The 26,523-nt window shown below is 43.3% G+C and overlaps 1 protein-coding gene across 47 annotated transcripts in view; it reads right to left on the bottom strand.

Moving 5' to 3' along the window:
- The window catches only part of LOC144298368 (uncharacterized), a 234,434-nt gene that overhangs the window by 69,879 nt on the left and 138,032 nt on the right, over positions 1-26,523 (bottom strand). For 12 of the 47 annotated variants that reach the window (XR_013365354.1, XR_013365345.1, XR_013365340.1 and 9 more), the window contains one exon: positions 16,259-16,346. The exons of 27 other annotated variants lie outside the window; for them this stretch is intronic. Coding sequence is in view for 4 of the 20 variants with exons in the window: in XM_077873209.1 (XP_077729335.1) it covers positions 12,563-12,617; positions 12,710-12,735; positions 16,259-16,346 (169 nt within the window). In the remaining 16 variants the exon portion in view is untranslated. Of the gene's footprint in view, positions 1-12,560; positions 12,618-12,709; positions 12,736-13,648; positions 13,908-16,258; positions 16,347-17,516; positions 17,581-26,523 lie in introns of all 47 variants that reach the window. 8 more of the 47 variants (XR_013365348.1, XR_013365351.1, XM_077873209.1 and 5 more) reach the window with 4 other exon arrangements.

The following is a 26,523-nucleotide window of genomic DNA, read 5'->3' as shown; positions in this document are numbered from 1 at the left end:
CTCCACAGATGGAGATGGAGAACAGAGAGGCCAAGGAACTCCCCTGGAATCACACAGCAACTGCATCTCCTCTCTCAGGAAGAGAAGGAGGGGGACCAGGGTCTGATACGAGAGGCTCCTCATTTTAGTGGAGGTGTAGGCAGAGCAAGAGTCCCCTGTACCCCTCTCACACTGTTGGCTCCAGCTCTGAGCCCAGCATCCCTTGAAGATTGGGCTGGGCAGGGCTAAGGGATACCATGTGAACCTGTACCAGCCACAGGATGGGCAGGGACCACAGACTCACATCTATGACCTCCTATGACCTCACAGCCACACAACCAGGCCAGAGTTTTGCTTCTCTCTACAGAAGATAATGATGAGGCTGTGGAAGGGGGAACTGACTTGCCCCAGTTTGCAAGTTCATTTGTAAATGGAAGCAACTGATTCATGAGGGAGAACTGGAATGCCCAGCAGGTTCTGCTCTGTGGCCATGGCAGGAGCCACTTCCTCTGGCTGTTCTTCGTGTCTCCATCAGAATAATAAAGACCTGGCCAACCAATCTCCAAGGGAGGTGCTTTAAGCTCTGGCATATTGTTACTTAAAGGGTGATCCTAGAGGGTTAGCAAACCAGAGCAACACCCAAATGAGTCATTCAAGCTGGAGATCTTTTGGTCCCACTGATACTTTATTGCCTTTTCTATTTGGCGCATTTGTGAAAATCTCTGCGGATTTGCAAGGGGCTTCTGGGTATATCTGGAGGTGCAATTAGTTCTCTGCCCTCTCCCCACACTGTTGTCTCCCCATGTGTCCTGACCTGCATTGTCATCTGTCTGGCTGGCTGCTGCCCTTGACCTGGACCTGCCACCTGGAGCTTCTCCTCTCCTGTTTCTTCACCTTTTCTTTCTCATCCAGCCTGTGGCTAGCCCAGGCCTGGACCTTCTCATGCTGCACTTTTAAATGATCTCCAGGATTCCTGCTTTTATCAACATTTAAACCCCATCATCTGGGGCGCCTGGGTGGCTCAGTCAGTTGAGCATCTGCCTTCAGCTTGGGTCATGATCCCAGGGTCCCGGAATTGAGCCTCGAGTCGGGCTTCCTGCTCTGTGGGGAGCCTGCTTCTGCCTCTCCCGCTGCCCCTCCTCATGTACTCTCTCTCTTGCTCACTCTGTCTCTCAAATAAATAAATAAAATATTTTTAAAAAATAAATAAGTAAACCCCATCATCCTCTTATTTGTAAAGTGCTGTCAGAGGTGGATGGAGTGGAATGGCCACTGGGTAAGGATTCAGACATACCCATGAAGGATGCCAAGCTCTGTCACTCACCAGCCTGGACAAAGTTAGGGAGCTTCTCTGAGCCTCAGCTTCCCCATCCATAAAATGGAGCTGATGATGGAAATCCGATGGTTGGGAAAACTACATAAGATCATACACATGTGGGGCGGCCCGGTAGCGCAGCGGTTTAGTGCTGCCTGCAGCCCGGGTGTGATCCTGGAGACCTGGGATTGAGTCCCATGTCGGCTTCCATGCATGGACCCTGCTTCTCCCTCTACCTGTGTCTCTGCCTCTCTCTCTGTGTGTCTCAATAAATAAATAAAATCTTTAAAAAAAAAAAAAAAGATCATACACATGCATGGTTCTCAGCAAGCTCTCAATAAGCCTTGACTATGGGGTTTATTAGAGCTTGCTGCCCCAACAAGGAGAAGAGTAGGTACTCTTGGTATCCTGCTTGTGCTTTCCCATATACTACCCCAGAGGGCATCTACCCAAAGTTTCTGTGTACACGGATGACCTCAGGACAGTCACTGAGGGATAGGAGCTGGTGGCTGAATTTCCAAGCTTCCTCACCCCAGTGGAACCCCCCTGAGGTCTGTTCCACACCACCTCTTGGAAAGCTCTAGTGGGATGGAGCCCAGTTACCCACAGCCACAATCTGCTCCCCATTACTTGCCCCTCTCAGGCAGCTTGCTCTTTTACCCCCTCCCATGTAAACTACCACACCCAAACCCTTGTTTCAAGATTGACTTTGGGAACAACACAAACTAAAGCAGGGGCAAATGAGTGAACATTCCATCACAAGCCAGTGCAGTCAGGGCTAAGATGGAGAGCGCCTGGAACTTAAGGGCATTATTCTAGGCATAAAAACCAATCCTGAGAGCTTCTACTGGGTGATGGCTACAGTCATCCCTGAGCGCCACTGGCTTATACTGAGTGCCTATCTGCTACCAGGCACTCTGTCGGGTGCCAGCAATGGTATGCAACTCCTATCCTCCAGAACTCACCAACCTGGGGAAAGCAGCAAATGCTTACAATTCAATATGCTCACTGTTGCAGCAGGAACTCACTCAGGGACTGTGGCATGGAGGCTGTCATAGACAGGGCTGCCAGGCTGAAGCCTGGAGGGTAGATAAGCACTGGCTGGGCTGTGGGAGGAGAGGGTACTAGGCTGGGGGTCTCTGTTACAGAGACCCTAGTGACTCTATTAGAGCCATTGCCAGGGATGACAGATGTCAATGCTACCTCCCCCATGGTTAGAACTGGTCAGAAGTTCTGTTTCTCAGAAACTGCTACTGAGCTGTATGTTGGAAACAGCCCAGAATTCAGAGTGTCACTGGCCTGAATTCCAGTCCTGGGTTGTCTCTTGCCACCTAAGTCGCTTCAACTCTCTGGACCTCTGTTCCTTAATATTTCATAACTTGGACTCAAAATATACACCTCTCCTGTTGTGCAGATTAGACGAAATAAATTCTGTCAACACACAATGCCTGGGACCTGAGAAAGCAGCGGGGAAAATGTTGAGTGAAAATCTGAATGTGGGCTTAGCTGACCTCTCATATCCCAAACAAAGCATGGGTTTCTTGAGAGATGCATTTGAAAGGGATGCTGAATATGGCATGTGGGTGTTAGGGATATGACTTGCCCTCCAAAACCTGTTTTGGATTCCAGGCTCACCCCTGAGCCTGGGGTAACCCCCATCAGAGTCTTAAAGCTCCAACTGGGCTGGGAGTCAAGGAACCAAGGATAGGGTACATGAACCTGTGACCACAGATTCCAGATGCAGAGAGTGATCAGTGTCAAAGCTCCAAAAGGGTCTAAGACCTTCAGTGAGCCTCATGACATTCCCTCCATTGGTTCTGTCAGAACAGGCGCAAACCAACCAAACAGAAGTAGCTTTATCAAATAATTTAAACTTCCCACAGGGTTTCTCAGCAAAAAATTAGCCAGTACAAAACCAACTGATCTGTCTGAAAGGATCTTTCATATTAACACAAGCAGCACACACATAATTAGGCAGAGGTGGGAAGAGGGTGGGCACTGGAGTAGAAGCACATGGAGATTAACCCCCATGTGAGTGCTGAGATGGTCCCCTTCAGCCATCACTGTGGAGAGGACCCTATGTAAAGACTCTTGTCACAATGAGAGCCTCTGACCAGAGACTCAATCTTCAAATATTAGGAGACTAAGAGAGAGCATGGGCTCCTGCCAGGGGAGCAAGTGTCATAGAGTGGTGAGTTCTTCCTAGTAAATCCTAGGGTGCTGATATTAGTATAGATGTCAACTGTACTCTTATCCAAGTGGTGGTATGTTTTACTGACATGCAAATAGGGTGCCCCTGGAGTGGTAGGCAACTTCTGATGTGGCCCCAATGATTTCTGGTATTTCCATCCTTGTGTAATCCCCTCCTCCTGGTGGATCTGGTAACTTGCTTCTAATGAACAGAATATGTCAAAATGATGGGATGTCAATTCTGAGATTAGGTTACAAAAGATTATGTCTCTCTTTCTCGCACTCTTGTCCTGACTCTTGTGTGCTTGTTCAATGAAGCAAGCTTGAGATGCCCATGTGGCAAGTTGCTGACGGTGATTTCCAGTCAATGGCCAGCAAATAACCAAGGCCACAGGTCCAACAGACTTTAATGGAATGAATCCTGCCAACAGCCATGCGAGCTGGGAAGAGGGTCCTTATCCAGTCAATCCTTCAAGTGAGATTGCAGCCTGAGAGGGATCCGAAAGCAAAGGACCCATTGGGTTGTGCCCAGATTCCTGACCCACAGAAATCATGAGATAATAAATGTGCATCATTTTAAGCCACTAAGTTTTGGGGTAAAATGTTTTGCAGCAATAGATAACTAGCATACCCAATATATTGATTCTGATAACATGAAAACATAGCTGGCGCTTAGAGATTACTACTAAGAAAGTGTTGGGACCATAATTAGGACTTGAGTTATGATTTGTACATACAATCATTCTACAGTCAGCAACAGGGGAAAAGTAAGACAAAGAAAAGGAATTTGAGTGGGAAATACCCTTCTGAAGCACTATAAATAATAGTAACCAACATGCTGTCAAGTACATCCTGTGCATGCACACTACACATGTCATCTCACTGAATCCACACCACAACCTGTAATGCTGGCACTGCTTCACTCCCTACTCACAGGCAAATACACTGAGACTCAGACAGGTTAAGTAATTTATCCAGGCCCACACACATAGTGCTGAAAACCAGGGGTTTAACCCAGGCCTCTCCAACCTCATAACTTACACTCTTAACCATGGCAGTAGAACTCTTACCAGGCTGCAGATGGGGCCAGAGCCTCTACATGCTGTAGAAATGAGGGCAAGGGCCCACCTCAGACCCTACTCTCCACCACATCCACATGAAGTGTGGCAGCTCCACGGGAACCCTCCCAGATCTTTGTCTGAGACTGGGGGTGGAGCAAAGTAAGTCTTCAGTGAGCCTCATAATCATGCAATAAGCGACATGCATTGCATTTTATTATAACATTAATGACAATAAAGAATGATTAGAAGAAGAATAAAATAAAAACCCCTGAGGCAGAGAGAACTATAGCCTTGAAATCAATTGCAGTGAAGGCTGCTGAATTTATAGACTTACAGTGTCCAATATTCCAAGGATTTTTCAGATTCTTTGCCTTCCTATACTTTCTCATTCAGATAACCCACAAAAATCTCTGGGGAGTGACTTCACAGGGGGAATCTGACTTTATAATCAAGCCTTCTTAGCCCATCACATATACCTACTCATTTCTCCGACCTCATCTCCCACTTCTGCCCCAAACCACACCCTGTGTTCTAGTCAATAGTCTTGACTATTCCATCTGGCCTCTATGACTGCTCCACTCTTTAGAATACCCTTCCCTACTTGCAAACATCTGTCATTTTAAATCGCAACTTGACTAAGTTCCTCTAAAAGCTATTCTGAAAAAGCTTTTGTGTTGGCATGTAGGAGTCATCTATTGCTGTGTAACAAATTAACCCAAATGTGGAAGCTTAAAATAACTAAGTATGTATCATATCACAGATTCCGGAGGAGTTTAGTTGAGTGCTTCTGGCAAAAGGTCTTTCTTGAGTTACAATCAAGGTGTTAGTAGGATCCACAGTCATCTCAAATCTCAACTAGAGCTGAAAAATCTACCTCCAAGTCCACTCACGGGGTTGTTGACAGAATTCACTTCCTCATGGACCACTGTATGGAGGGCCTCACTTACCACTCCTTGGGGGTACAAGACTGCTCACAACATGGTGGCTTGCTTCCTTTAATACAAATGATATGAGAGACAGAGAGAGAGAGAGGTGTCCATGTCAGTCTTTTTATAAACTCATCTCAGAAGTGACACCCATGACTCCCGCCATATTCTATTCATTAGAATTAAGTTCATAAATCCAATCCACACTGAAGAAGAGGGGATTACACAAGGATGTGAATACCAAGAGACGAGAATCACTAGAAGTGGATCTCAGGGCTTATGTGGTACATAATCACTTCTCATGATGAAGACATTATACTTTTTATTAATCTCTGTCCCTCCCCCAGGTACAGACTGTAAGTACCTTAAGGACAGGACTGTGTCTATTTATATTGTTTCCCAATTCCCAGCTTGAAGGAAAGCCAGAACATTCTGTCCTTCAGTATAGGGGTTATGCCCATGGACCATAGAATCAGCTTGCTTACATCAGAATCCCAGGTTTGCCATTTCCTAGATGTGTTACATGAGGCAAGTTATTCAATGTCTCTATTCCTCACTTTCTTCATCTGTAAAATCATGATAATAACAGTTTACATATATAATACATCTCATGTTGGGTAGAATTATTAAATACTTAGAACAGTACCTGACACATAGTATTACTAAGGTGCATGCTCAACAAATAAATGATCCTGCCAAAGGATGTGCCAGACTGAAATTAATAATTACTATCTCTTATCTTTATATAGTGCTGAATTATTTATAAAATGCTTTCATATAGAAATTCCCTTATTAGCAACATTACAATAAGGTAGCATTTATTATGATCCAATTTTGCAGATAATTGAAGTATAAAGAGGTTAAATGTCCTGCCCACGGTCACACAGAGACTTAGTGACAGAGCTAGGAGTAGACCCAGGTCTCCAGACCCCAATTACTCTGCACCATGCAGGAAAGCCAATACTCCTCCAAGCTAATGCCTAGCATCCTCCACAAGTCACTGCATTTCTTATTCTCTCATAAGGGTAAATCAACAATTAAACGAGCAGCATGAGGTCCCTGTTGATGGAGTCAGCATACAGTAACATCTTTTTCAGTATGTTGATTAGTCACAGAAATCTTGAGCTTTCTGTGAGGACTGGGTAGGTAGGTGATTCCATGCCATCATGAATTGGCTCAGGCATAAGGCCCAGAAGGCACTGTAAAGGTTCAGATTGGATCCACACCTGTCCATCTTGAAGAAATCCATTACTGTCATTATATATTGACTTCCTATATGTTCCTTTTCAGAATGGTTCTGCTGAGAAATGTTGCCAAATTGGTTTGTTATCAGTAAAATGAGGAGCTGGAATTTGCTCCCACCTTAAGGGAAAGGATTGTTTCATATCTAACCCTGAATTACCAGTACCTGACTAGTGCCTGATGATTATATGCTCTAAAGATCTCCTTATGAATGAAGTTTCTCCCAGCTCCAGTATTAAAAAAAAAAAAAAAAAAAAAAACTGATAGCAAAGCAGTGACAGAAAAATAAAACTGCTAGAAAACAGTTATGCTAACTCAATGTACAGCTATCTGGGACCACTCACACATGGAAAAAGAGGCTTAAACATCTCAGTAGATTCTGAGGATATCAATGGGTTCGCTACTCAGTTAACAAATATCCATAGTGAGACTCCCAAGTCACCCAGAGACAGTTCATTTTAGTTTAAGGAGGCATTGGCTAGTGTTGTATGATTAGCCATTTTAACTCTACAATCCTCCTACTGAAGGGATGATCTGTTTAAGACCATATCTGGTGACCAATAAAACCAAAATAAATGCAACTCAACTGACACTTTTTGGAATCCATTATGCAACAGATACTCTGTGAGTTTGGTTTGGGTTCTCTGAGAAGCAGACACCAAGATGGGATTAGATATGCAGGACATTATTGGGGGAAATGCCTCTGAAGGACAAAGAGAACAAGAGTAGGTGAGAAGAGCCCTCAGACAGAGATTCAAGTTTGACATCTGTGGGAGAGGAAAGGTAGGATTGGGAAGGAAGTGCTCTCAGATCGCATGCATGCCTGAAATCATGTTATCCAGAAAAAGTTTGCCCCTTGGAGGAGCTCCATTTGGGCAAGAATGATGTGGCTCTAGACTCTTGAAATGTTTGGTCTGGGCCAGAAGCAGTCTGGGGAAGTTTAACCTTAATCTGCGTGACAGGGAGAGCCCGAAGTTACAGCCAGGAGGTGGCCAGTCACTCTGCAACAGGTTCTCTTGGAGGGAGCAGCACATGTACGTGGCAGCCACAGACACTCCTAAATTCTAGAAGCACAGACCTGTATAAGATTCACTACTTCCCTATAAAGAGCTTTCTTACTCTTAAAGGAAGGAGATCATGAACAATGAAAAGAATATGAGAAGGGGCAGATGTAGCAGAGAGGAATGAGTCATTAACTTACTTGGACAAATGATGGCACCTCAAAGACGTCTTCAGAGAGGACATGACCCCCGTCAAAGTGTTGAGGAATCATAGCTAGACTAAGGGGGCAGGAGGTAGATGACTAGATGGAATGCTCTATAGGGAAGAACAGATTTTAAGAATCAAACTGCCTCAATCTGTGAAGAGGTCACCTAAAAGAGGTCCTAATCAAAGTGCACAAATTCATAAGGGGAGAAGGTAGAAATGAATTTGCTCATCAAATCCCACAACCAAGGAGTGAGAAGAGAGTGCTTTAGAAAAGATGAGAAAAGGCCTGCTTTACACTGAGGGTTGTCACCTTTTACAGCTAATCAGAAGGAACTGAAGATGCTACAGCAATGCCCCGGTAATCTGACCCTACCAGGAGAGGAATTTTTCCATGCATATAAAATTTCCATATGACAAGATGTACTTCCTTTAAGGACAACTAGAAAAAAAAAAAAAAGTATGTTGCAGAGAAGACTTTCTGAAATGAATAGGCCAAAGCCCTACCTTCTTAAGTACTATTTAAATTCTTCCAGGTGACTTGAATGAGCTTGCGACAAGCATGAATGATGATGCTCAGATACAGCAATACCCTCAAGTCCAGTAAAGTGTAGAGAACTATTTACTCCTACACCAAATGGCTGCAAATATTCCAGTTTTGAAATTGCCTTGTCACCTTCTCCCTCTGCTATCAAGTATCAGTGGATCCTTCTTCCTGACTTCAAAGAATTTGCTTATAGGAAATTTAGATCCACTATCCCTTCTAACCAATTGCTTCTAATCTCTGGGATGGAAAACCTGATAACCATTCTCATCAAAATTATAACTAAGACTAAGTATGTTCAGAAGAGCTGAGGTTCTGTTCTACAAATAAGATGATTGATTCATTAGGAGTCCGTGAATTTGATGACATCTACTTTAGCCACAAATGAGTTTGTATGCCTGTGTTGGTGGTGAAATGGAGGGGGTATAGTTTGCTTCTTTCTTGGTTCTGAGATGTATTCTAGACAACTGAGTTTGCTGGACAAGTGCCTTCCGGGTAAATGAGATCCTAGATGATCTCACCATGACGGACAGTTAAGAGAAACTAGGTCATTTTGAATTTTGCTGCCCCACAAATATTCCTGATCCCATCTTGCAATAGAATAACTGGCACATAGATGTGCAGTCAGTTTTCCCAATGTCTATGTTCATGAGTGTTTCCTTTGAAGATAAAAAGTATATATCCATAACTGATATTATTTCTTAGGCCTTTTCTAAATATGCTTAATGCTTGCAAGGTAAAACCTGGCTTTATTTCGACTTGTAGTCTGCTCTCAATTAAGCCCTTACAGAAAATAATTCAGTAGAACAGGAACAGCCAAGACCTGGACTAGCACTCCCAGCATGTGTAGGCATGCACGTGTGCATGTGTGTGTGTGTCTGTGTGTGTGTCATGAAGACTATGGAAACACTGTGGCCCTGCCTTACTCCACCCCCAAAGACATCGACATTCGGGAATGAATGAATGAGCAAAGATTACTAGACTTCCAACGGTCTGTCAGGTACTGGACTAGATGTCTTAACATTCATTACTTCATTTTAAAGATGAATAAACAGAAGCTCAGAGAAATTAGTAAAATTGCTCAAGGTTGTGCATCTGGTAATGGACAGGGATGAAGCTCAAGTCCACATTTCTTATTTTAAGTGCCCTTTCCTTTACATGCAATATCCAAGGAGCCTAAAAATCTCATCTCCCACATGCAAGCAGACTGGAGGGAAGGAGAGCATTACAAGTTCCACTGTCACCTTCCTCCACATCAGACATTTGACCTCATCCCTTGGTGCATCCTCAGTGGTCAGGTCAGCTCTGAGTCCTGCTCCCCATCAGCCTCCCTGGCTCCAACTCATCATGCTTGTTCTGCTTGAGAGAACATTGCATATACCCCTATAGTTTAGCAACTAACACCAGACCCCTCTCCCTTTCTCATTTTCCCCTAACATCTCCAGCTCACCCTTTCTGACACAATCAAGAAAACCTCACTGCCCCCCCCCAGCCAGATGGCAGATAGTTCTGCTTCTTTCTACACCTTCACTGTGGGAGTACATCTGTCTCAATAAGAATACATGTCTCCCTCTCCTCCTTCAAATCCTTCCTCATACTCATCTTCTCTGTAAGTAATAACTGGTTAAACTCTGCTCATCCCCGAGCCCCTGAGCACTTGGAAAAAACATAACAGCGAAGATCAAGAAGAACTGGGTTCTAGTCCTAATGTGACCAGCAACTAGCTGGCCTTTTTAATACCTTTCTTTGGCTACAAAAGAGATATAAACACCTATACCTTCCCCAACAACAGCATAGGCAAGACTCTATGTTCTGGTTGAGTGCTGGCCCTCAGGAGTCAAACTGCAAGAGTTGAATCCTGGTGATTATCACCTTCAGACAATTACTGAGTTTCCCTAAGCCTCGACTTGTTCATCCACTAAGTAGGCTGATAGTTATAGCTGTATAGAGTTGTGAAGACTGCAAAAATAAGGTAATATATGTAAGACACATAGCAGAATATCTGCATATGGCAAATGCTCAAGAAATGTTAGTTGTTGCTATTATTATGTATCACCTACCTCAGCAGGTGAATGTAAAAACAACAAATGTAAGAACATAAAAAACCTTGTGCCAGTGGTATGCTCTAGCTGGCTTGGGAGATCCTAAGACTCTGTTTTTTTAACATGAGGAAGTTTGTGAACAGATTGATGGCAAGTTAGTAACTTGAAAACAGCCGTGATGTGAGTATTTCACTACAGAAATCAACAAAGCTACAAATCAAGGGTTTTTTTTTTTTTCTTTCTTTTTTTTTTCTAAGAGAAAAATATTTACCAGCACATTATTGCCTGGAACTGTGCCTGGAACACAGTAAATATTCTGTGTGGGTTTTTTTTTTTTTTTCCTGTAATTTGAATTATAATAAGACACTTCTTGGGTCCCACCCTACTGTGGTAATTCCTGCATAATCCACTCCTGGAAGTCCTCAGGTAAAGCAGCCGGGCCCTCCTTTCACCTCACTAGTGGAGGGGCGCCATCTAGTGACAGAAATAGAAATGTCATCTCCGAAATGTCCTCCACAACAGGGGTCAGTAAAACCATGCCGGGAAACCAAATCTGTCCCCTGCCTGATTTTGTAAATAAAGTTTTATTGGAACACAGCCCCACTCACTCATTTACATATGGTCTATAGCTCGGTTTTGTTTGGTTTTACTAAAAACATTGACAGAGTTGAGAAGTTGTGGCTGAGACAGCATGGCCTGCACAGTCTAAAATATTTACTACCTGGCCCTTTGCAAAAATTCGCTGACTCTGCCCTACAGCCCAGTTGTGTAAGCTTCATCCTTTACATTTATCTGCCTAGGTTCATGGACCTCAGCCCTCAGATTTACTGGCTCCATGGCATCTGATGCCCTGTTGTTGTACACATAAGTCATTTCCAATATCCCTGCTACAAATAGTACTATAGTGAATCAGTTGTCAATTCATTGTAAAAATGAAGAAATTTCCCTAAGGTCAAGAGCTCCCTGTCACTGAAAGAAAAACACAGAGTGTCTCTGCTATTCACTGCCTGTGGGATTTGAGGCAAAGCACTTAACGCTTCCTGAACCTCAGCTCCTTCATCTGATAAGTGGGGCTAACAGTATTATTTGCCTCTCTAGGTTGTTGGTGGAGCAAATGAGATCATTTATTAGCTAGCCTTTCACAAGCTACAAAAATAAGCTCAGGAATGTTGGTTTTATTACCTATATAGCCAAGGGAAGACTCTATGATTTTTCTCATTAATCACCTAAGATTCTGTAGAGAACACAAGTTCTTATTTTGAATGTGCTTCTAAAGGGATTTCCAACATCCCTGGTCTGGCCTCTAAGTCTCATCTACTCCCTTATAATGGGGTATACATGCCTGGCATGGGACACCCATGGAATTGGTTGGTGTTGCCCTCCCCCACAGTGTATTAATGGCTGATCTTGAGAAGAACCCTCATTCTAAAAGCAAACAGAGCTGGGAGTTCTCTCAGCCTCACAGAGGAGAAGCCTCTGAGATTGACCCCAGGAGGAGAGCTGAGAAACCACGCCTACTCTCATGAAGGTGAGAAATCTGACGCTCCCAGAATATTGCCTGCTCCTCTGACCTCAGCAAGCGCCTGGGCCCAGCTGCTCCCCAATGCCATCTCTGGGGAGGGTGTCCCCCAAAGCGTGAGGCCTTTCTTCTCTTTTCTGCCAATAACTGTGGCATTTCCTCCTTCCTTTGCCCTTGCTCTCCTCAGCCCCCACTTACATCTGGGTTTTATCCAGAAAGGATACTGGATGCCTGCTGGAGCAAACACCATAAGCACCAATAGTCCCTCAGCACCGCCAACTCCTGTGCACAAACCTGAACACTTTCAAATGAAAACCCCTGAGACACTGCCTGCTTGGTCCTTGGGCAAGCTGGAAGTAAGAGTTTATGCCTCTCACCCCAGGAGCAGCCTCCAACCAGTAACTGATGGAAGTTGGTGCATAAACATACCAACTCTTTTGCACCCCAGTTAGAATATCTAAGAATGTTGGACTCTCTCCCAGAGGTTTCCTGAGGAGCCCCACTTGCCCACAGCAGTAGTCTGTTCCATGTGGTACCTTTATTGGCTCCTTTCTTCCCCTGTCTTCTTCTCCTTCTTCTTATACTGGTGTTTCCTGGGATCAAATAAACTATTAGCACTCACTTTCTTGTCTCAGGATCTGCTTCTAGAGTATCCAATCTAGGACATCCAGTTATGGCCACTTACTTTGTGCCCGATTCTTTGCCAGGAAACTGATAATACAAAGAAGAAAGGCAAACTCTCAAATAGTGGGCCTATATGGCCCAGCATGGTCTGGCTCCTGCCCACCTTTAAAATCTCACCTCCTATCACTCTCCTACTCACATTTTTTCAGCTACCTGGGCACCTCTGCAGTTCCTCCAGCAAGGCAAACTCTGGCCACAGGCCCTTTGTACATGCTATTTTCTTTGCTTGGAACACCCTATGCCATCCCAAGTGAATTTTCAGCCTTCAGATCTCAGCTTAAATGTCATATCTTCAGAGTAGTCTTCTCTAATCACATTACCTAAGTAGGGTCCTCCCCTCTTCCCCTTTATTCCATTTCAATACTTCATTCATTTGCTGATTTAATAGAATTCATCAAAATTTGTGATTATGAGCTTCACTCATTTACTTCTCTAATAACTATGTTCCTTTCTAGACTAGGCAGGGATGGTATCTGATTTACTCTCATATACCTGTGCTACTCAGAGTACCTAGCACATAGGAGACATTTGATATATATTTGTTCAATCAATGAATGGATGAAGCTCAGAGCTGATACTTTTGTCTTCTATTATCCCTACTTGTGTACTTACCTAATTTGCCCTCCCCAAATACACACATAATTGCAAACTTCTAGGTCTACCACCATGTTTTTTCCTCTCTGTGCCCCCAACTAACTTTAAATCAATTAATCAAAATCTATTTGTTGAGAGGACAAATGGAAGATGAAAGATGGATAATCCGGAAGTCTATAGCCCCATGTCTTCTGTTAGTGCCAGTCTATGGAATAGGAAATGTCTCCCGAGGCTCAGTTTCATCCTCATTGTACCATGGGCACAATAATCTGGCCACAGTACCACAGAGAAGATGGTATGTGTGGAAGGGGCTCACAAACTGCAAAACACCAAACAAAAATCTTACCAACTTCCCTTGCGAGGTTTTGTGAACTGCCACACCAATCCCTTGCTTCCAACACAGCACACGGCAAAATGTGAGAGTTTGCTTACAGTTACTAACAGTTACCCATGTATTTTACGTTCCCAAGTGCACTTGAGGCAGAAAGCCAGAGCAGAAGCTTCCTGAAGCATGAGTCTGTAATTGCCTACAGCTGGATTCACTAAGCCAGGCTCATAGTGGGCTGTTTCAGAACGCTGGACAGCTCCAGGACCCATCGCAAGACCTAGAAGGGAGGCATCATCGTCCAGTACAGGATGTGATCCAGGGGGAGCCTCACTTGATGGATCTGCCAGTGGAATATCAGTGGGGTGAGGGCAGGGGTAGCAGAGATGGTAACTGACCTTCGTTTTGCAAGTAATGAATCCAAGAAAGGCCAAAGTTTGAGTGACATGGAAAGGGTGGGAGATCCAAATAGAACATGAATCTTAAATTTTGTTCAACTTCTCACTCACCTGAGAGATGAATTCTAGGGCACAGAAGGACATGGGTTGAGGTCAGGGAGGATTTCATCAATGACCTCCTGAAGTTATGATTCATAGAGTTCTCTTGAAGAATCAGAATCAGGAGGGAAAGCATGGCCTTCGGTGCCCAATAAACCTGGATTTGAATCTCACTTCTACATTTTATTACATTTTCCTGATGTTCTCATCTTCTGCTCCTGAGATACCCCAATGACTTTAAGGAGAAGAATATTTTCCTTCTCTGTTTCATTTGCCTGGTGCCAATTAAATCAAATTTATGGAATTTACTCTGGTTGGTAATTATCCTGGGAAATTTATTTTGGACTGCTTAAGAAGCCACATCACCCTCCTTCCCTACCTCCTTGAATTTGCTTGCTTGGAGCAGAATTATGACTGCAAAGTCTCAATTGTGAGGGAGAAAAAAGCTATTGCATTATTTATTTCTTTGTATTTGTATTTATCAAGACAGGTAAGGGATTTTAGGCTATTCAAATCTCTTACTAGAGAGGAGGGAAGTGTCAGGATTTGGTCTCTCAGGCTGCTATAACTTCACTATGACCAAGTTCAAACTGAAGTTAATTATATCACTAAACCCTCAGTGGTCCTACAAGGCCATGTGACTCATGCATTTCTTTTTTTTATTCTTTCTTTCATTTCTTCTGCCATATGAGATAGTGGTGGTACACATAGCTCTGGAGGTAGACTGCCAGATGTGTGATCTTGGACAAATTACCTAATCCCTATGAGACTCAGTTTCCCTGTTTGTAAAATGAGAATAATAATAGTGGTCACCTCACACAGTTATGAGGTCAAAATGATAGAGCATATAAATATGTAAAGTGCTCAACACAGTGCCAAGTTTCATAGAGGCTTCCACATTTCCTGTGGGCTTCCAGAGTGTTCTGTTTTGCCCTGGGACTGAACCAGAATGGAGAATACTTCACCCATGCCTAGGGGAAGGCACTGTCTTGTGACAGACACAGGCTAAGGACAGAGCGCTACCGGGACAAAGAGAGCCCAAACCAACCCAGCCTGGGAAGTAGAAAGTCAAGGAGAGCTTCCTGAAGGAGGTGACATTTAAACTGAACTTTGTAGGATGGCTGACCCTTGCCTAGAATACCACAAGTCCCCAGAGCCCAACATAGTTCCATGTGTCCCAGATGGAATGAGAGAGGCACATAAGGGGCTAGAAAGGACAATTAATTCATACTTATTAAGCCCCTAGGATGGGTCATACATTTTCATTTAACTTTTCTTACTTGATCCTCACAAGCCTGTAAAGTAGCTTTATTTATTTCATTCCACATGTGAGGAAATTGAGCCTCAGAGAGGCTGGCATGCCCAGAGCCACACACAACTCATAAACAGCTGAGCAAGGGTTCAAGCCTGGATTTCTCAACTCTAGGGCCACTTCTGTCTTTCTTGTGCCCCTCAAACACCCCAACAGGACAACAGCACCAGTTATTGGGTTGCTAAAGAAGGAAGGGCCAGATCTGGCAAATTGAAGTCCTTGTGCTTCTATTTCTGCAATGCAGTCACTATATAATCATTAAATTAATCAAAATCTAAAATTAGAATCAGAATGAAAATTAATCTTCTCAGAGGTTACAGAAACCCCCTTTCTCAAGGGTTTCCCCACCCCACCCCCCAAAAAAACCCTTCAGGAATACCATACAGAAAGCATCTCAGTTTAAGGCTGTTGTTTGGGTTGTAATTTTCTTGTCACCCTGAGAGCAGGAAATATGCACTCTGTTTCCTCTGCCTTTAAATTCAGTACAGAAAGCACTAAATACTAAGAATACAGCAAGGATGTAAATGTAGTTAATTTTCCAATTATGACAAATTAAGGTAGAGGCAAGGCAAGTGTGCAAAGCAAACAATGTGAGGAAGAGTCTGAGGCACGAGACTCTATTTGAAAAAGACGACCCTAGTTGAAAAAGAGACCCAGGGAGAAAGAGTGAGAGAACAAGTCAAGAGGAAAGAAGTGGGAGGGTTATAAAGAGAAGAAAGGTGGTGAACAAGAAGGAGGGAGCTGGGAAATGAGATTGGGATGGAGAAGCTCCATAAGCTGTGGAAGCTGGCCAGTGAAGTTGCACTTGGCTGTGGCTTTTACCTGTTGCTCTGCCTTCACCACTGATTGCCAAGGAGCCAAGGTTCTTCTACCTCTGTGTTCCTTAAAGGACTGTTCCACTGCAGTGTATCTAACAAATAAGAAAATTATTCTCAGGACAAATATAAACACACTGTGAGAGCCGGATGAGATATAACAGAAAGCCAGAGTTTCTCTGGCTTACTAATTTGGGGGGTTATTAGAAAATCATTTCACTTCATATTCAAGATACTTCCTGGAAGACCAGGTCAATAATCTATTGCCCTGGAGGCCCTTTTAAGCTCTATGACATTGAAAATAACTCCAACAAAATCAGTTCTTAAAAAGAGATTGAAGTGACATGGAGCAGAAATCAATTGATTTTTCTGAAATCCAGCAGGTTTTCCCACGGACTGCAGATAACCAGCCACACTGGCTGGCAGGGCTGCTCCTGCCTCTGGATGTTTCTTGAGGCATTTTTTTCCCTTGAGCTCAGGCCCTTGAAGGCTGAACCTTCTGTGAAATGGAAGCAGAAAGAACTGCTGGGGACCAGGGAAGAGAAATAAATCTGGGCTGACACCCTAGACTGTGGCCTAGGTAGCCACCAGGGCACAACTGGCCAGAACCAGTTCTGGAGCCACCAGGCTTAAAGGGCCATGACATGAAAGCTTGAGCATTGCCTTGCCCTTCCCAGTCTTTCAGAACCCCTCCAACAAGCTGGCCTGGGTCCCTGAGAAGAGTCAGGTGTGGCAAACACCTGGGATGCTCCTTACAGCCCGAGACCCTCCCCGACCCTGGGTGAGGAGGACCCAAGATGTGCATGTACTCAGTCCCCCACTCTGAACCACAGACCCACCATACCATCTAGGCTGAGGCTGAAGCGGAGAGAATCCTTAGCTCATGCCTCTGTATTTTGGGGAAGGAAGGAAGAAAGGAAGGAAGGAAGGAAGGAAGGAAGGAAGGAAGGAAGGAAGGAAGGAAGGGAGGGAGGGAGGGAGGGTGGGTTACATACTAATGCAATATCATAAAAATTAAAGCTGTGCCAAGCTGTATAAAATAAAAAGTGAAAGTCACCCCAGTATCCACAACCCCATCCCTTGCTTCTCTCCAGAAGTAACTGTTAATAAGAGCCTTCTGTGCAGTCTTCTAGACCTTTTTTTTTTTTTTAAAGATTTTTTTATATGCGAGAGAGTGAGTGAGCTGAGTATGGAGCCCAATATGGGACTCGATCCCACAACCCTGAGATCATGACCTGAGCCAAAATCAAGTGTTGGACACTTACCCAACCATGCCACCCAGGTGCCTGTAGATCTTTCTTAAATGCATTTGTCTGTATGTCCATATACCTATGTAGAGTTTACAGACAACTTTATTTTTTTTTTATTTTATTCAGACAAGTTTATTTAAATAAATAGGATTGTGCTGTATATACAATTGCATGACTTGCTCTTGGCATTCAACAATGTATCTTTACACATTTCCTCATATTCCCATGTCTGTAGGCAGAGCTCCCCCTCCATTATCTTTATTTGTTACAATCATTTGATGGATAATTAGATTGTTTCCAATTTTTCACTATTACAGGCATGTTGCAATAAACACTGCTGGTCCCTCCAGCTCTGCACAAGTGCCGCAGTATTTCTGCAGGATAAACACACATCTCACAGCAGAATTGCTGAGATGATTTTCCATTTAGGGAAGCTGAAACCCAGAGATGGGAAGAGTTTCTCAGGGTTACATAGGAGGGCTGAGGTGAGAAGCTAAAGGTCCCAAATGCCAGGCCAGGCTCCCCTGTGACAACACTCTCATTGTGACTATGAACTTGGACATGCCCAGTCCACTCCCATAGGCTGCAAGATTGTGGGGCTCTGTACTGAGCAGACAGGAACAAAAGTTCAGAGGAAAACGAGAATGTGGCAATCCTGGCAGGAGGAGGAAAAGGTTAGAGTGGCCAGAAGGCACCCAGGAGAGCACAGGGGAAGGAGCAACTGAGCTTAGAATTTAAATCCTTCAGCTCCTGTCCTGGCTCTCCTACACTCCGCCTGTGTCATTTCATATGACTGAGCCTCTGTTTCCTCCACTGTAAAACAGACTTATTTTCTACCCACCCAGTTTAATGTCAGACCTGAACAAAGTGGTCCACTGACACCACTATCATAGCTTGCACTGCTTGAGCTCTATGTGCCGGCAACCCTACTAAGTACCTTTCTTGAATCATATTATTTGACTCTTACAACTCTGTGAGACTGATCCCATTTTTTGTCCTCATTTTATAGGTGAGAAAACAGAAGCACAAAGAGTAAGTCCTTGCCCAAGCTCACCCAGTTAGCAGATGACAGGCTCAGGAGTTGAAGCCAGGCAGCTCCATTCCAAAGGTCAAACTCCTGGCCATCATGTCCAAAGCTTGTGGGTCCCCCAACATGGGCATGAAGTCCCCAGACAGGGCAGGGCATGGCTCTGGAGGTACAAGGCCCCAAAGTAGGGAATAAACCAAATGAGCCCCAGCTAGAATATGCTGAACCTGGGCCGCTGCCAAGTCCAGATGCTCAGCCTGTGAGGTTCTGCTGCCCAGTCCCACTGCTGGGAGCCCCTCCCATTACTGTTCCACACCATAATTAGCCAACCCCGCAGAGGGCCCACTGTACCTGGGGCTGGTGAGGCCCTAATGGAAGCACACTGACCATAATTGCCTTCATCCATCACCCTGCCCCATGGAAGGGGACAGAGTCCGGCTGGAGATTTAAACAAGCTGTTTCTCTGCAGAAACGAAGGCCAGTGACACAGCCTGCCTTGCTAGGAGTTTGAATAGGCAATGCAGACCAAAGGACAGTCAGTGTAGGCCTTCTGGCCACAGAAGGAGAGAGAGAGAGAGAGAGAGAGAGAGAGAGAATGAGAGAGAGGAGAGGGGTGAGAGGAGGGAAAGAAAGACCAGAGGGGGAGAGAGACAAAGACAAGGGAAATAGAGAAACAGAAAGATGGTGAGCATTGTAGGAAAGAGAGAGGGGGGCAATGTGCCTGGGAAATGTTTCCTGAGCTGAAGTCTCTGATCTCTTTGGGGACAGAGAAAGGGTGAAGAGGGAGAGAAAGATGTATGTGTGTGTAATATATATGTGGCATATATAAACATATACACACACAGATGTATATAGTTTCATTCTGATGACACTTTAAAAAATAAATACAATCATATTCTGGATTATTCAGCCATTTTAACTGTCCAACCTCCGCCCCACCAGCCTGTGAAATGGGAATAACACTTCCATTTCCAGAGTAGTGTGAAAATGAAATGAGATGGTATACAAAGTGCAGAGTATATGCTCATTAAAAAGTAGCCATTACGCAGCGGTTTAGCGCCTGCCTTTGGCTCGGGGCGCGATCCTGGAGACCCGGGATCGAATCCCACGTCGGGCTCCCGGTGCATGGAGCCTGCTTCTCCCTCCGCCTGTGTCTCTGCCTCTCTCTCTCTCTCTGTGACTATCATAAATAAATAAAAATTTAAAAAAAAAGTAGCCATTATATGGTCTCATTCATTTGAAGAATATAAAAAATAGTGACAGAGAATAAAGGGGAAAGGAGAACAAATGAGTGGGAAATATCAGAAAGGGAGACAGAACATGAAAGACTCCTAACTCTGGGAAACGAACTAGGGGTGGTGGAAGGAGAGGTGCACGGGGGGTGGGGGTGACTGGGTGATGGGCACTGAGGTGGGCACTTGATGGGATGAGCACTGGGTGTTATTCTATATGTTGGCAAATTGAACACCAATAAAAAATAAATTTACAAAAAAAAATTTTAACTTTTTTAAAAAAGGAGCCATCGTTACTATTTCTGTTTACAAGACACTCATAAAGCATGGTTAACTATGCAGACCTGGGAAAGTGTAGAGGAAGTGATCTATGAGCTGGGCTTTGAAGAATCAAGAGTTCACAAGGAAGGGAGTCAGCTCTCCAAGGAGATGAGAGGAGGGCCCTTGAAACACAAGCAGCCGGATGTGCTTGGGAATGGCTAGACTATTAGGAGTGAGAGAAGGTGAGTGGGAAGGAGGACAAGAGCTCAGCAGGAACCAGAGCAAGGACGCTGGCTCTTATCATTGGCTGTGGGAGCCAGAGCCCTTCCCCAGGCCCCATGCTTCCAGCCCAGGAAGCTCCACAAGCTCACCATGTTAGTAGGAAGGGGGATTTGCATAGCAGACCAAAAGAAAGATATTAAGTGGTTGTAGTATTTAAGTTTCTGCCACTATAGATAGAAGCTAAGTTGTACAATTTTTATTACACCCAGAATGGGGGCATCTACCCTGCCTACGTCCATGCTCTCCCTGTCCTCCATATACCCCCACCCATGAAAGTCTGATGAAATAGTCATTTATGCTGTATTTACTGTATTTAGAGATAAGAAGGATTTGGGCTGAGCATCACATGAGAGCAAACACGAGGGAGACACTGCTCTATTTCACCCAGATCCATGTTTCTCTTCTTCCTGAGGATACAACCAGATTGTATTTCCCAGCCCGCCTTCCATTAAGTATAGACACGTAGAGTAGATGTTATCAATGCTTCCCCCAATCCCTTAGATTCTATTTACCATTTCTACATGTCCATCCTCCTGTTTCAGAATATCCTGATTCCAAGTGTTTCCCCCTGCCCCTTTCTTTTGAAGTTTGTTCTTGGCTAATGGAGCACTGTACTTGTCGAGCCAGAAATGCCTGGGAGCTCATGTGTCCCCAGGGTAGCCCTTAGCCAGTGTATGAAAGCCTAGACCCCTTGCCTTGAAGTAGGACCTACTCTAAGGTGTAATTTACACTCTAGAACTCTCCTCCCCTAAACACTCCATTTGAGGGGACTTTGTCTGAAATGACACCCATACTTACCTTTATCCCCTTTGCAGTCCTGTTTCTCTACTCGTTCTCCAGGGAACACTTCCTAAAGAAATCATCTGCACATCAATCCTCACTCAGGGCCTGCTTCTGTGGAACCCAGCCTAAGACACCATTTGCCTGTGTTCTAGCCAGCAGAAAATGAGAAGAGGTACCACATCCTGGCCTTGCCTAAACACCCACCTGTTCTCCGCCATGCTCTTTCCCCTTTAGTTTGATGGGAATAGAACTGAACCAGAGGGTCACCTTGGAAGACATTTATTGATGAGGCCAGAATCTACAACAGCCTGAATCTCTGAATTACTGCGTGGAAGAAAATTGTGCCAACCTAGAACACTACACTGAACGGTCAAGTGAGAAAGAAACTTCTACTGTGCTAAGTCACTGAAATATTTATATTTATTTGTCATAGCAGCTAGTATCACCCACACTAAAATGGAAAGTGAATCTATTCTAGCCCTCAGTATAGAGTGGATGAAAGACAGTTGAGGAGACCATTTACACTCCCCCCAAGGTAGGGCCCTAGGGAGCCCACACAAGCTGGGTCTGTGCACTGGTGACACCTGTTGCAAAGTGACAGGATTTAAGGCCCCTTTTAATCAGGACCTGAATGAAGCTCTGCATAAATTCACATAGTACCCATGTAATAAGGACAAAAAATATTATTAATATATAACTATTCATAATTGTTTGCTCTTCCCCTGGATTCTAAGGAAAAATGATTCTTGCTTCCTGAAAAGATCCCTGAGATCTCCTTTACCGAGGAGAATCTGGATAATAGGCCAGTGAGAGAAAATATTAATAGAAGTCAGAGGGGCTAAAACAATATACATAAAAAAGAACAAAGATGTTACAGCTGGAAGGTCAAAAGAGAAACAAAGTCCACATGAGCTGGTATTCGAAAGAGTTTAAGAGTTAGGAGTGAATGAAAGAATAAGAAAGAAGGTTTAGCAGAAGCAGCTGCCATCTGGGTAGAAGGTAGTAGATGAGAATGGCTGTGATCTGGAGAGAGCAATTTTTGTGGGGTCTCCTCTGCAAAAAGATGTTTTCCATCTTTGGCATTTCCTTAAGAAATGATATACTTGAAATACAATTCATTTTTGGTTCTTGGACTGTTCTGGGAATGTAACACTGCGAGAGACTGCTCCGTTTAGAACCCTGGGAGGTATTACAATTATACTTGCAACTACTTTCGGGGGTCTCTAGGATTTTATAGGAGAGTCCAGAACATTTTGTATCTCTCCATTCCCCTGACTTTAGGCATTTAAAGTATCTTAGCCCAAACAAATTTCTTAAATCTCTGCTATGAAAATTCACCACTGCCGTTCACCATCCTATTCTGTGCTCCCCTAGCTAGCTGCCTGTGCTTCTAGCACTTAGTTTTATTATCTATGAGTCAAGTTAATTGATACGATGTTTGATTTTTCAATCTGATTGTAAAATCTTTGAGGATGGGTACTGTCTTTTTATCTTCACAGCATCTGTTCTGTACTCTATAAATGTAAAGATTTTGGTCTTGTTCATCACTCTCTCTCTCTCTCTAGCACCTTTGAGATTATCTGACTGATGGTAGATGCTTAGTAAATACTTGTTGAATAAGTGAAACAATCAGTCATATCTATTAAAGTTAAACTGATAATCACAATAAAGCAGGTCATAATATTGCCTCATTGCTACTCAGGTGTTTACACTAACATTCACCTTTGCAATTAAATTTGCCCTGTACTTATAGATGGGACCTATCTTATACCCAGTCAACCTCACCTGAGAAAGTCAAAGATCAGGAAACAAAGCCAGAGCTGAATACACCTCATCAACTACCTCCTGGATTGCTGGAAGAGCCTCAGTTGCAAATATCAAAAAGGGTACAAAAACTCAAAATAGTACCCACATTCATGCCTCACAAATGACAAATCTCCCTGCTTTATGTAAAGAGCAAAACACAGGCTATAAAAACCCACTCCTCTGCTGGCTTTACTGAGGTTATATAACATCTCTAAACCTCAATTCCCTCATCAGTAAAACAAGCATGACAACACCTACCTTACAAAACGATTGTGACGATCAACAGAACGATCTAGGTAAACTCCCAACATGCTGCAAGTAAGTGACACAGTAGTAGCTCCAAGAATACTGGCTTCCTTTCTGGGTAATGACACATATGCAATAGAGCTAGCAAGAAGAAAACTCATCCTGACATCTTCTGGACGGTACAAAAAAGATGGAGCTATAGGTCTTTCATGTCCTTTACATTCATCTGAGAAAGCATAGGGTCGTGTACAAACTCACTCGCCAAAATGAAGTCTCCTCAATAGCTTCACTCCTTCATGAGTTAGTGTTTGAAACATAACATTGGCAAGGAGGGGAAGGAGGGGATTGATCCCCTCATGCTGTAAACCTGTCTCCTCAGATGGGGATGAAATGAGAGCTTTGTCCATTTATCTCAGTTGGGCAACTTACAATTGTGATTCAATTTGTAACAGTAGAGAAACGCGCTATTTCCATTATTTTTATTTAAGGAAATAGAGACATTTACATAGCTAATAAGAGCCAAAAGTGAAAACCCTTTTATGAGAACAGAGAAAAGACCAGACTTCATTTTTTGTAATTTCCTTCCAATTGAGATGTTGCTGATAATGCTGGATGACTTCCAATTTTGAAATGACCACCTCCCAGGTGTTGTCTACTCACACACCAAATGCTACAGTAACAAGCTCTTGAGAAACAGCCACACACACACTCAGGTGATCTTATGCCTGAGTGAAGAATATAATTGTTACCCTAAAAAATATTTAGTGTGTTAAAATTATACGGTATGTCAAAATACCGCATTCTCTCAATGATATTTAAATTTTCATGGGTTTTTTACTCTTTCATAATATTTAAGTGCTTTGACTATGAGACTAAACCATTTACAAAGACAAGTTTACTCACAGTATTTATAGCCCTTCATACAGACCCACCTTCAAAGGTCTGCATTCTCTTTATAAACTTCTTATTTGTGTCAGAAAAGAGAAGACTCTCAACAACAATGCAGATAATTCTAATTCAAAACTGCTCTTGAATTAAATCATTTGGATATTTCTGAGGGAGAATAACCTAGGGACCTGAAGGACCTGACTAATTACCTTCATTATTTAAGTCAGTTCTGCTACATCTGGCCTAAATTACAGGCCTTGGAGAGCTTTTGAAGGAGGTATTTCAGAAAATCAAAACACTCAGAATATTTAACAAGATTTTTTTCCACTGGACTCACAGGCCCATGTGATGGAAAAGGTCAATGACTGAAACAAGCAAAAACATCTAAGACCTTGAAGAAACTTCATGCTCAACATTTTGATAGAAACTTACAACTTATAAAAAAAAAAAAAAAAAAAACTTGCAAGAACACTTTAGCTTTTGATCCTAACAACCATTATGTGAAACACGACCATAATCTCCATGTTTACAGATGAGAACAAAGAGATCAAGAGGGGGACATGTTGTGTTCAAGGTCACATGACAAATAAGTGACATACCGGGGCAGGACCCCAGAATGTCTCACACAACATCCAGGGCTATTTTCACTACGCCACAGCTAAATCTGGACTGGGTTGAGAACTAGCGGTCCGAAGAAGAGAAATTCTCATGTGAGCCCCATGCTATCCTTGGTCTTTTCTGTCTCAACATGGCCTAAATGTTAAAATCAATTCATGTCAATGCCTGTGCCTCAATCCAGACCAATTAAATCAGAATTTCTATGCACTGGGTCTAGAAATAAGTGTCTTAAAAGTTCCCCAAGTGATTTTAATGTTCAGCATCAAATAATCAATAATCGATAGCATCAAAAAAGTTGAGGATCATTGTCCTAGATTGATTTTTGGACAAACAGATCTTGGGTCTGGTTTTTCTTAGCAACCACAGACAGTTTAACTAAACATGCCTGGTTTCAAAATTACATCTTTTGCAGGCCTATCACCTTGCAACTTTGTGGGCTCATGCTGACCCTGTCAGGACCACACAGAGCCCCAGGCCTTTCCTGTGAGAGTTAGATGCTAATGCAGTTCTCCCTTGCTCTGTTTGTAAGGGAGGGAACTTTTTAACCTGAATTTTTTTGTGTGGATGATGATAAAGGACTAACCTAAAAAACAGGACTGTGATTCAAGCCAAAGAGTAAGGCTAAAAATAGGAAAATTAGCTCAAGACTGGAATCCATAAAGATGGAAAGCAAAACAAGTGAGTTGAGGTCCTCAAAAACAATGGATTTAAATAATCTGACAACTTTCAAGCCAAAAACTCGTACGAATTCTGGATAATAAAATACTCCTAATTGAATACAACAAGTTGCATATTCTGTTTTGGTGAAACAAAACAAACATAATCTCTGTATTTGTGTAGATATGTTTGTGTATGTTTTCTCACAAGGAGCACTATAAGACGAGATATTCACCAGACTGGCAACACTGGTTATCTTGGCAGGGAGGAGATGCTTGGAGAATGGCAGGGATATAATTAGTTTTTCTTTTATATAGCCAACATGTACTCTGTAATTTAAAAAACATATGTGATATTGTGATTTATAATAAGAACTATGTATTTGGTCTTCATTTCCATTTCTGGCACAGATCTCCTAAAACTGTTGGAATTTCCTAAGTGATGAGAGCTTTAAAGGTATCTTTTGTCACATTAAGGAGGTGACTTGGACTATACCGAAGGATCGGGAATAGTTGCCAAGAGAACCAATCGTGAGATAAGAGGATTGGAACCTTCAATCCCCCCACCCCCAGACTTCTGGAGAAGGAAGAGGAGCTAGAGGTTGAATCAATTGCTAATGGTCAATGATTTCATTACTCATGGCTATGTAATAAAGCCTCCACAAAAACCCAAAAGGACAGGGTTCAGAGAACTTCCCGGTCAGTGAACACCTGGAGGTACCGACTAGTGCCCCCAGAGGAGGCTTGGAAGCTCCGTGCCCTGTCCCCATGCCTTGCCCTGTGCATCTCTTCTGTCTGGCTGTTCATGAGTTATATCCTCTTATAATAAACCAGAAAGTAATGTTTCTCTAAATTCTGTGGGCTGCCCTAGCAAATTAATTGAAACTGGGGAGGAGACTGTGGAATCCTCTGATTTATAATCAGTCAGTCAGAAGTACAGGTAATGACCTGAGCTTATGATTGTCATCCAGAGTTGGGAAAGGGTCATTGGAACCTCCAGTTTGTAGCCGATGGCAGCCTTGTAGGAGTAAGCCCACATCTGTGGAATCTGATGCTATCTCTGGGTAATAGTGTCAGAATTGGGTTGAATCATAGGACACTCAGCTGGTGTCTGGAGAATTACTTGGAGTGAACCCCCAAACACAATTACTTGGAGGGAACCCCCACCACCACCACCACACACACAAACACAATTACTTGGAGGGAACATCCCATCCAACAGA

Source organism: Canis aureus, chromosome 26 (assembly GCF_053574225.1).
Source record: "Canis aureus isolate CA01 chromosome 26, VMU_Caureus_v.1.0, whole genome shotgun sequence".
NCBI classification, from domain to species: domain Eukaryota; kingdom Metazoa; phylum Chordata; class Mammalia; order Carnivora; family Canidae; genus Canis; species Canis aureus.
This window is presented reverse-complemented; position numbering and strand designations above follow the sequence as displayed.